This window comes from Bombina bombina, chromosome 8 (assembly GCF_027579735.1).
Source record: "Bombina bombina isolate aBomBom1 chromosome 8, aBomBom1.pri, whole genome shotgun sequence".
In the NCBI taxonomy this organism is placed as follows: Eukaryota; Metazoa; Chordata; class Amphibia; order Anura; family Bombinatoridae; genus Bombina; species Bombina bombina.
In genome coordinates this window covers 61,653,814-61,666,277 of record NC_069506.1, presented here as the reverse complement: position 1 = coordinate 61,666,277, position 12,464 = coordinate 61,653,814, and the positions used below count along the sequence as shown (strand labels likewise).

At 39.2% G+C, this 12,464-nt stretch overlaps 1 protein-coding gene across 1 annotated transcript in view; it reads left to right on the top strand.

Moving 5' to 3' along the window:
* The first annotated feature begins 755 nt into the window (after positions 1-755).
* ACOT7 (acyl-CoA thioesterase 7) overlaps positions 756-12,464 on the top strand; it is a 1,060,649-nt gene continuing 1,048,940 nt past the window's right edge. Inside the window, exon 1 of the mRNA XM_053690394.1 lies at positions 756-873. Within this exon, the coding sequence (XP_053546369.1) occupies positions 827-873 (47 nt within the window). The 5' untranslated portion in view covers positions 756-826. The remainder of the gene's footprint in view (positions 874-12,464) is intronic.

Sequence of the window (12,464 nt, the reverse complement as noted above, 5' to 3'; positions counted from 1 at the left end):
ATCTGTGTGTGAGTGTATATCTGTAAGTGTACATCTGAGTTTGTGTGAGTTTTATGTGTGTGTGTATATCTGTGTATGTGTTAGTATACATCTGTATGTGTATCTGTGTGTGTATCTATGTGTTTGTACCTGTGTGATAGTGTGCATATGTGTGAGTGTATCACTGGGTGTATCTGGATGGTCTGTGGTCATGCTAACCCAACGTGCTTCAACTTCAATTGCGCTCAAGCGATTTTTCAACTTCTAATACAAGCGGAAATCTATTGAGGGATGTGGGGGGGGGGGGGGCAACATTAAATACGTCTGCACCCAGGCGCCAAGAAGTACCCTTGGTTTCATATCCCTTTAAGTACTGCCTTTGTGTAGAGAAAAAGTGAGATGAGGACAGTCTTTTTTTGTAGACTCACTCAGCCTATTTCAATGTGCATGTTCTTGACAATAGTAGGTGGAGCAAAAGCAACTAATTCAAATACAAATACCCCAAAGGAGCAATTTCCAATACATGTAATACTCTTCAACTGATATACAAAAATATACACTGTCCCTTTTACTGTATTTTCATATCCCATTTCTCCATCAGTGATGTATAACATATGCTAATAAACTGCTAAGTATGAGGTCCAGGGGAAACATGTGAAATGTTTTATTCACTCTTGTTAAACACATATCTGATTCTGTAGAGATGTTTTAATTTTGGCGCTTACTGCAGGACGTATAGAGCAGTCACTGAGACCCCTCCCTTATCTCTCCCTCCCCTTTCAGTCTCAGCATCCAGGTCATTTTCCTCATCTGAACCTACAATATCCGCAGCCCCGCAAGGAACATCATGTCACTGCACAAGGTCCCCTTATCGTCCGCCATCCAGATTAGCAGGTAAGGTCACCTCATCGCACCCCAAGATATGTCACCCACACACGAGTCAGCGAAACAGGCCAGTTAACCCCCAGACTTCTAGTGATTACCGCAACACAGTGCATTGCATATGTCTGTGGGAATTAAGGGGTTAAATAGTATTGGGCAATATCAGCACTTAGGGCCAATACACCTCGCTGGGATTCCCATATATATTTGCACTGCAGTTATTTATTGGGACTCGGGTAGTTATTGGCAGCAATGTGGGTCAGTTTTCCGCATGTCAATGGGATATTCCTCTCCCAGGGGGGCGGTCACCTTTGCTTCTCTGCGGAGTGCGGAAGTGACTTGCGTATTACCTGGATCTGCTTGACTGTGCGCAGCGTATGGGGCTATTATGTGCTTGAGGGAAAACAGAATATTTGGGTAGCTCCCTTTTGTGAATAGGAAATTATATAAACTGACTTTGAGTGTGAAATATGTATTTTTATTTCTTTTTTTTGTGTAAAATATGTTATTCTGTATTGAGCAGGGATGCATTAACCTGTTTATAAGCTAAGCATAAACTGTTTCTTACTGATATTTTTTTATTGAGGTTTGCAAACCAAATGACTAATAGGATTAAATTGGTACACACAGATTTCTCTATAGGCACATATTGAAGCCACATTCCAAATCATGTAATTATATAGTATTGGTTGTCTGCAATAAACCTATGAAAATCTTAACAGGCTGTAAAGTCAACTGAACCCACATTTTAAAGGGACAGTCTAGTCAAAATTTTACTTTCATGATTCAGATAGGGCATGCAATTTTAAGCAACTTTCCAATTTACTTTTATCATCAAATTTGCTTTGTTTCCTTGGTGGTATTTTTGAAAAGCTAAACCTAGCTAGGCTCAAACTGATTTCTAAACCGTTGAAAACCGCCTCTCAGCTCAGAGCATTTTGAAAGTTTTTCACAGTTAGACAGTACTAGTTCATGTGTGCCATATAGATAACATTGTGCTCACTCCCGTGGAGTTATTTAGGAGTCTGCACTGATTGACTAAACTGCCTGTCTGTCAAAAGCACTGAGGTAAGGGGGCAGTCTGCAGAGGCTTAGATACAAGGTAGTCACAGCGGTAATATGTATATTAATTTAACAGTTTTGGTTATGCAAAACTGGGGAATGGGTAATAAAGGGATGATCTATCTTTTTAAACAATAAAAATTCTGGAGTAGACTGTCCCTTTAAGCAACTTTCTAATTGACTCCTATTATCAATTTTTATTCATTCTCTTGGTATCTTTATTTTTATGGCTAAATGCAGCCACCAATCAGCAAGTACTTTCCAGAGTACTGAACCAAAAATGGGCCGGCTCGTAAGCTTACATTCCTGCTTTTTCAAATAAAGATACCAAGAGAACGAAGACAAAGTGATAATAGGAGTACATTAGAAAGTTGTTTAAAATTGCATGTTCTATCTGAATCATGAAATAAAATATTTGGGTTCAGTGTCCCTTAAACCCCTTAGTGACAAGACCATTTTTCAATTTTCTTACCGTTTTTGACCAGGGCTATTTTTACATTTCTGCAGTGTTTGTGTTTAGCTGTAATTTTCCTCTTATTTACTGTACCCACACATATAAAGTTTTTCTCGTCATTAAATGTACTTTCTAAAGATACCATTATTTTCATCATATCTTATAATTTACTATAAATAATTTATAAAATATGATAAAAAAATGGAAAAAAACTTTTTCTAACTTTGACCCCCAAAATCTTTTACACATATACAACCACCAAAAAAACACCCATGCTAAATAGTTTCTAAATTTTGTCCTGAGTTTAGAAATACTCAATGATTACATGTTCTTGTCTTTTTTTGCAAGTTATAGGGCAATAAGTACAAGTAGCACTTTGCTATTTCCAAACCATTTTTTTCAAAATTAGCGATAGTTACATCGTAACACTGATATCTGTCAGGAATCCCTGAATAACCCTTCACATTTACATATTATTTTTGGTAGACAACCCAAAGTATTGATCTAGGCACATTTTGTTATATTTCATGCCACCATTTCACCGCCAAATGCGATCAAATAAAAAAAATTGTTCACTTTTTCACAAACTTTAGGTTTCTCACTGACATTATTTACAAACAGCATGTGCAATTATGTCACAAATGGTTGTAAATGCTTCTCTGGGATTCCCTTTGTTCAGAAATAGCAGACATATATAGCTTTGGTATTGCTTTTTGGTAATTAGAAGGCTGCTAAATGCCGCTTCACACCACACTTGTATTATGCCCAGCAGTGAAGGGGTTAATTAGGTAGCTTGTAGGGTTAATTTTAGCATTAGTGTAGAGATCAGCCTCCCAGCTGACACATCCCACCCCTTGATCCCTCCCTAACTCCTCTCAAACAGCTCTTTTCCCTCCCCAACCCCACAATTGTCACTGCCATCTTAAGTACTGGCAGAAAGTCTGCCAGTACTAAAATAAAAGGCTTTTTTTAAAAAAAGTATATATTCTAGAGTGTAGGATCCCCCAACAGCTTTCTTACCCTCCCTCCTCTAACAGTTTGCTGCTATCTTGGGTACTGGCAGCTGTCTGCCGTTTAGCGATGCGGAATCTGTTGGCGCTCTACAAATAACCGATAATAATAATTACCCAGTTTGTTAGATTTTTAGCCTTTTTTTTTTTTTTTTTAAATTAAAAAAAGCCTTGAAATATCTTGTTACTGTTAGCTGTCCCCCCTCTCCCTCCTTCCCTTTCACAATTTGTTTCATAGTGTAGCGGATCCCCCCTGCTCGTGTGCTCCCTCTCGCCTCCCGTGCACGCTCCCGCCTCTCCCATCCGCTTGGCACCAGATATCCTCCAGCGATGGGCCGCCTCCCTGCTATAGCTCCCACCCACCAACTATCGGCACCATCACTGGCCGATGCAGAGAGGGCCACAAAGTGGCTTTCTCTGCATCGGTGGGTAAAAAAAGGTATTGCAGGATGCATCACTGCAATACCCTGAAAGCGTCTGGAAGCGATCGCTTCTAGCGCTTGAAACCCAAGAGGACGTGCCAGGCACGTCCTTGGTCATTAACTGAAATCCAATGTAGGACGTGCCTGGCACATCCTCGGTTGTTAAGGGGTTAAACTTTCATGATTCAGACAGAGAATACAATTTTAAACAACTTTTCAATATAATTCTATGATCAAATTTGCTTTGTTCTTTTGGTATCCTTTGTTGAAGACTAAAGCTAGGCAGGGTGATAGTAGCTTAGGAGCGTGCACATGGTCTATGGCAGCAGTGTTTGGAACTATGTATAACACTGCTATAAATAATGTTGTAAACACTGCTGCAAATGGTTTAAGACATCCTGAGCTCACCTGGGGTTATTCCTCTACAAAGGATGCCAAGAGAACTAAGCAAAGTTGATAATAAGTCAATTTGAAATTTGTTTAAAATGTCATTCTCTATCCAATCAAATTAAGTTTAATTTTGAGTTTACTGTCCTCTTAAGAACCTTGTTTTCTATAATTTTTTGCTTACAATATAATTGACATTCATTTATTTACAACATTATTATTTTAACAACATGTTTGTTTATTATTATTATTTAACAAGGAGAGACAATGCCATGTAGGAAATTAAATCATTCTATGTCTGATATGGGGCTACACTTGGATCCCCCACAAAATAGAACATCACCTACAGAAGACAATTTAAATAAGAAAAATGAGTCCCTTTTGGATATGCAAATCTCCTACAAATAAGACAAAAAAATATCACCTTGAGATAAAAAGGTATCTTGACTGTTATTTATTTTGTTTACACACAGCGTTGTTTGGACAGAGATAAACAGAAAACTAGCTCAAACATAGAGAAGCACATTACTTTATGGAAATTAAACCTTTATAATTTTTTTTGTTGAAATAATTTTAATTTGATCGCATTTAGCGGCAAAATGGTGGCATGAAATACGTCAAAATGGGCCTAGAACAATATGCAACAAAATTAAGCACTCTATGGACTTCGGACATCAGTGACAAACTAAATACTAAATATTTATTGTGACGTTTCGGGACAACAAGCGTCCCTTCCTCTGACCCGAAACTTCACAATAAATATTTAGTTTGTCACTGATGTCCGAAGTCCAGAGAGTGCTTAATTTTGTTGCATATTCTATATACCTGAGTAGAGCACCCTGGCAAGTTGAATTTGGCTGGTGAGAGTGCATATACTATATATCTTGTGTGTGTGTGTGTATATATATATATATATATATATATATATATATATATATATATATATATATATATATATATTTATATTTATTAGAAGACAACCCATTTTGATGTATTTCATGCCACCATTTCATCGCCAAATGCGATCATATTAAAAAACTTGTTATGTTTTTTCACAAATGTTGGGTTTCTTATTGAAATTATTTACACACAACTACTGCAGTCATAAGACAACTGGTTGTAAAAGCTTCTCTGGGCTCCCCTTTGTTTAGAATCAGCAGATATGCATGGCTTTGCCATTGTTTTGGCAATTAGAAGGACGCTAATTGCAATTTTGTTCCATGAACCCAACATTTTTCTTTCATGATGCAGATAGAGCATACGTTTTTAAGCAACTTTCCAATTTTTTTTCAATGATCAATTTTGTTTCATTCTCTTGGTATCCTTTATTGAAGGATCAGCAATGCACCACTGGGAGCTAGCTGAACACAATTGGTAAGCCAATGACATAGGCATATATGTGCAGGCACCAAACCGCAGCTAGTTTCCAGTTCCTGGACCTACCTAGGTATGCTTATCAACAAAGGATACCAAAAGAATGAAGCAACTTATATAATAGAAGTAAATTGGAAGTTGTTTAAAATTATATTCACTATCTGAATCATATATAGATATTTACACACACACTCAATAGGTCATTACATAGCCTATCTGTACATCCACCATAGAAAACCTGAACTACCAGTTTTTGTACAAGAGCAGAGCAATCTAGGAAAGGATATGCAATTGAGCTAAACAATACCACAAAACTTTTTTGATTTAAGTATCTGTTTTAAACACAGATTGCCCCTCATGCTAGTGATACAGTAATATAGTAACAAATAAGTTCATAGCAGTAAGAAACGTCAACTAGGGTTCTGGGGAAGACAACAGCTGGACAGAAAAAGGAAGTTGATGAACTGAACTGAGGAAGCAGAGAGTGTTGACATTAAAGGGACACTAAACCCATTTTTTTCCTTTCATGATTCAGATAGAGCATGCAATTTTAAGCATCACACTCGATTGATCTGGTATTCTCCTATCTCTGCTCTCTCTCTGATGTTGCCGGTCACCCATTTCCCATATCAGACCACCATCTGCTCACCTTTAATCCTAATATAGATGCTAAACCTACTTCCCCCTCTCGCCCCCGCACCAGTAGAAATCTGCACACTGTGGACGCTCCCCAACTCTCCAATCTTATTCAAATACGCCTCCCCCACACTTCCACGATATCCTGCCCTGACCTTGCCATAACCCACTATAACAATACTCTCTCTGCTGCACTTGACACTCTTGCTCCGCCCCAACCTCGCAAAGCCCCACGTCGTCAGCTCCAACCCTGGCACTCCCAACAAACGCGTCACCTACAAAAATGCTCCCGTACTGCTGAATGTGCCTGGAGGAAATCCCGCTCTGAACCTGATTTCATGCACTATAAGTTCATTCTCTACTCTTACACCTCTGCCCTTCGCTTAGCTAAGCAAACCTACTTCTCTTCTCTTTTATCCACTCACTCCTAAAACCCTAAAAGACTCTTCTCCATTTTCAACTCTCTCCTCCACCCACTTGCATCACCCCCCTCATCTGCATTCAATAAAACACTTGCAATCCGAGGAAACATCCCAACACAAACCTGCAATCTCCCAACTCCGCTCCCAGTCACCCCCTCTGCACCCTCCTCCCAGCCACTGAGAGTGAAGTGGCTTCCCTTTTGTCTTCCTCACACCTCACTACCTGCCCACTTGACCCTATTCCTTCACATCTAATTCCTCCTCTGTCTCCCATCCTCACTCCGGCTCTTACTCACATATTCAACCTATACCTTTCTACTGGCTCATTCCCTGCCTCCTTCAAACATGCAAAGGTCAGCCCCATCCTCAAAAAATCCTCCCTGTCCTGGGTCCTCAACTCTTCTCTATTTACACTTCTTCACTGGGTAAACTTATCAACAGCTATGGCTTCAGCTATCACCTCTATGCTGACGATACCCAGATCTACCTTTCCACCCCTGCACTCTCTCTTTCTGTCAATTCTCACATCAGCAAATGCTTATCTGGCATTTCCTCCTGGATGACCTCTCACCACCTAAAAATAAAGACCAAACTACTTTTAATTCCCCCCTCTAACTCCACTCCAGTTTCCAATTTTTCTATCACTGTTGGCGGCACCACTATCTCCCCATCACCCCAAGTCCGCTGCCTCGGAGTCACGCTTGACTTAAACCTGTATTTCATTCCCCACATCCAACTGCTCTCTTCATCCTGCCGCAATCACCTATGCAATATCTCCAAAATTCGTCCATTTCTGAGTGCTGAAAATACTAAACAGCTAATTCACTCCCTGGTAATTTCCTGACTTGACTACTGTAACAACTTAATAACTGGCCTCCCTCTCTCCCGCCTCTCTCCCCTCCAATTCATCCTAAATGCATCTGCCAGGCTAATCCACCTCTCAACGCTCTGTTTCTGCTGCACCTCTCTGTGAGTCCCTTCACTGGCTCCCCATTCACAACAGAGTTAAATTCAAAATTCTCACCCTGACCTACAAAGCCCTCACCAATGCTGCCCACCCTACCTGTCCTCACTCATCAACAAATATACTCCTGCCTGTCCCCTAAGATCCAACAATGACCTGCTTCTTGCGTCCTCTACCATCACCTCCTCTCATGCTAGACTACAGGACTTCTCTCGTGCGGCACCAACCCTCTGGAATGCACTTCCTCGAGCTGTCAGACTCTCCCCTAACCTCTCCTCATTTAAACGTTCCCAAAAGACCTTTTTGTTCAGGGAAGCTTATCACTCGACTTATTAACAAACTAACTTTGCTTAACTAACAGTTGCCCTCGATCTCCTCACTAATATCATTCTCACCTTTGCAGTCCCCACCTCCTGTTTTCCATCCTCCTACCCATCTAGATTGTAAGTTCCCACGGGAATAGGGCCCTCAATTCCCCCTGTATTTGTCTGTAAAAATGTTGTCTTTTATCGTATTGTTTCTCTATTGTGCTGTTATCCTTGTACCCAGGGGCAGTGCTGCGGAATCTGTCGGTGCTTTATAAATAAAGAATAATAATAATCTTTCTAATCATTGTTTCTTTGTTCTTTTGCTATCTTTATTTAAAAAGCGGGAATGTAAAGCTTAGTAACCGGCCCAATTTAGGTTCAGCACCCTGGATAGCGCTTGCTTATTGGTGACTACATTCAGCCAACCAATAAGAAAGCGTAACCCAGGTTCTGAACCAAAAATGGGCTGGCTCCTAAGCTTTACATTCCTGCTTTTTAAATAAAGATAGCAAGAGTTCGAAGAAAAATTGATGATGGAGTAAATTAGAAAGTTGCTTAAAATTGCATGTTCTACAGCAGCGGTCGCCAACCAGTGGTCCAAGGACCACTAGTGGTCCGTGAGAAGATGTTGGTGGTCCGTGACACCATCAAACAGGAATTAATCTCTTCTGATGGTGTCACCCCCGTCGCTCCGCAATTCCATACAGTGCCTAGCTGGACATTAGTGAAAACTGACGGAGGAGGAGTTAAATTACGATCTCCCTACGCACATTGCGTTGCACAAAGCCATTCCACCTGAATTCCAGTAATTGCCAACCAGCAGATCAGCCATATCTCACCAGTATTATAGTAATTGGCAGTAACATCAGTCGTGGTTAGCTCACATCCATATTGAGAGATTTCCGATATAAACTTAATTTATGACTCCAATGTCTGTCCATGATCATAAGTAGTTTTGAATACTTCCTAACTGGGGAGGTAACATGGATGTCTTGTGGTCCTTTTAAACATAATTCTTTTTTTCCCACTTTCTGCCTCTCTGTTTCCAGCTCAAAAGTTGGCACTCACCCTTCATCTGTCATTTGGAAGTGTTCTCTCAGTTCTGTCATTCAGTTAGTTTATTCCAAAAAAGAATTCTTGTAAATATATACATAATGTAAATGTAGCTATGGTTATACTAGTTATGTGCGCGTATGTGTGTACATATATGTGTGTGTATGTGTATATATATATATATATATATATATATATATATATATATATATATATATATATATATATATATATATATATATATATATATATACACACATACATACACACACACACGTATATGTGTGTGTATGTATGTGTATATATATATATATATATATAGGCAGCTGGAGAGCACTCGCACTTCTTAGGTCAACTTGCCTTTTAAATGTATGTTTTTTATATATAATAAAAACATACATTTAAAAGGACCAGTGAGTGCTGCCATATGTGTGTGTGTGTATATGTATGTATATATATATGTATGTGTATATATATATATATATATATATATATATATATATATATATATATATATATATATATATATATATAATCTCCACAAGTAAGGACTGCACTCGCTGGATTCAGTTAAATAATAAATTATTTATTCAGTGGTGACGTTTCGGGGTTCGCAGACCCAACGGTCTGCGAACCCCGAAACGTCACCACTGAATAAATCATTTATTATTTAACTGAATCCAGCGAGTGCAGTCCTTACATGTGGATACTTATTGAAATTTTGACTAAGCACCCTGGTTGCTGACTACTTTTGGATTGAGAGTGCAGATACACATGGAAAATATATATATACACAAACACACACACTATAGAGGTTTGTACCTTTTAAAAAAAAATTCATGTTAGTGGTCCACGGGGTTTAGTGGTCCCTGAGGTCCGAAAGGTTGGAGACCTCTGCTCTACAGTATCTGAATCATTAAAGAACATTTTTGGATTTAGTATCCCTTTAATGTGAAGTCATAGCAGACCTGGACATTTTTTTATATTTATCATCTCTCATCTTTCTTTCTCCACTCCCTCCTCTCTTCAATCGCTCTTTTTACTTCCTCCCTTCTCTCTCAGGCCATATGTGCTCTTTACACTCTTTCTCTCTTCTCTCTCAAGTCTCTTAACTCCTTTTTTTTTTCCCCCTCCACTCCTTCATAGGGCTAGATTTATTAAGCCCCTACGGCAGCAAGTTCTCTCAAGAACTTGCTCGCCGGGGTTTATCAAGCAGCGGTCACCAGACCGCTGCTTCCCTAACATCTACGCCACCTCTATTGTGACGAAATTCAATCTCCTCGGTCGAGTCCGACAGAGGAGATTGACAGCTCCTGCCCACGCGTGATTGGCTGTGCACGGGCAGGGGGCGGGATTGCGCTCGTGTGCAATATTGATTACCTGCGGGTAATTTTGCCCCGCCATAGGCGAGCTGAGGCGTACAGGGGTGCGTATACGCGCCCCTGTACGCCTCAGCGTTGATAAATCTAGCCCTTAATGCTATCTTTTTCTTCACTTTCACTTTTCCTCTCCAATTTCTCTCTGCCACTGTTTACCCTCTCAGAAGTACCAGTCTAAGCACTAATTGGGGTCCTTATAGCCCAAAAGGAATAACATATCCTTGCCCTTTCAGGGATATATAATATCCCTTTAGATAATATTTGTAGAGTAGCCCAACATTAACTCGCTAGCTTTCACTCGCCACTGTTAAATTTCCACTCGCCAATGGCTAGTGGACTAGTGGGAATTTTGAGCCGTGTGTGTATGTGTGTGTGTATGTATGTATGTATGTGTGTGTATATATATATATATATATATATATATATATATATATATATATATATATATATATACACACACATGTACCAGCATACTGTTATGAACAAAAAAAACACATTATTTTATAATAAATAATATAAATAATATTTATTTTATTTTTAGTAAAACATGTTGAATGACAACTATAAAATTGTAACTGGGTGTCACATGTAACTATGTCCCAACCTGGATTTACAAACAGAACTTGTCATAAATAATTCCCTCATTTGTGGAGAATTTAAAATGAAAAGCGTCACATACATAAAACCTACTTACTACAGACCACATCTAGAGATCAGGCTATAGGGCAGCAAGACATGATCACCCTCTGTACATCCCCTGGGTTATGGCATGGCCAGTTTACATAGGGCATTGGGTGAGAGTCTAGGGGATAATGCTATGGCCTACTCCGGGTGGTTAGATTTTCCCTCCTTCCCTGAACAATATCCGTAGTCCTCAGAGACAAAATATCTCTGACATCAGTTATTCATTTATCGCCACCTTAACCATGGTATCCAACACTCCTTGAAATATTGTACGACCTTGTCATTCTCTTTCCATTCCCTCTCAAATTGCTCTTAGGGGCCGATTTACCAATGTCTGGCGGACATGATACGCTGTAGTGTATCATGTCCGCCAGACATCGCTGAATGCTGTCGGCATTTAACATTGCACAAACAGTTCTGGTGAGCTGTTTGTGCAATGCCGCCCCCTACAGATTCGCGGCCAATCGGCCGCTAGCAGGGGGTGTCAATCAACCTGATCGTATAGGATCAGGTGGATTGATGTCCGCAGACTCAGAGCAGGCGGACATGTTAATGAGCAACAGTCTTAAGACCGCTGCTTCTTAACGCCTGTTTCCGGCGAGCCTGAAGACTTGCGCAGAAACAGGGGCATCAGGGGCCATTCCCTTAGACTCTGTTGGGAATGCTTACAACTTAATTTGTGAAGGCTTCCTTTGTCTTGAAGTTTTAATGATTATGTGGCTATCCTGGTCTCCTTGAGAACCTTTTCCAAGAGGCTTAAATCCTTATGCAAGAATCCTGGGCTCTGTCTACCAAGTGCTACGTTTTTTGCATGGTCCAGAAGCCATATTTATATTATAAATGAAATTATCAAAATTTTACCCATATTTTTCACTTGTTTTATTTTATAATCTTTTGTTAAGATCTTCAAGTTGGACATAAAAGAAGAGATAAGAAAATTAGTTGTTTTCGGATAATTTACAAACATTTTTTACTTGCTGATCGGGCATATTCTTCGGCAGTTGGAAGATTCCTGTTTTCACAAGCAGCTATTTTCCAGTCCCTTGTTTTTATGTTATTTCCTCTGTAACAATTATTTACTTCTTTTCCGGCTCATTTTTTTTCTCTTTGTTTTGGTTTTAATGCTACATTGCGTAAAACAAACAAACAAATGAAACAAACAAACAAAACAAACAAATAAACAAGCAAGCAAGATAGCAAAACATTCATTTCTGTGTCAAATAAAATCTAGGATATTCCTTTACAAATTTAGGATATTTTTTTATGACAATTACCTTTAAATAAATAACCTGGTGCTTCAGATTTATAAAATAAATGATGCATTTGAAAGAGCACTGTTTTAACATCTTAAAATTTATAAGTATTTTTTTTTCCGCAAAAAAGTTATGTTAAAAATATTTAAATTAATAAGGAGCGTATCGGGGGGCAATGCACATTTTTTGGATAAC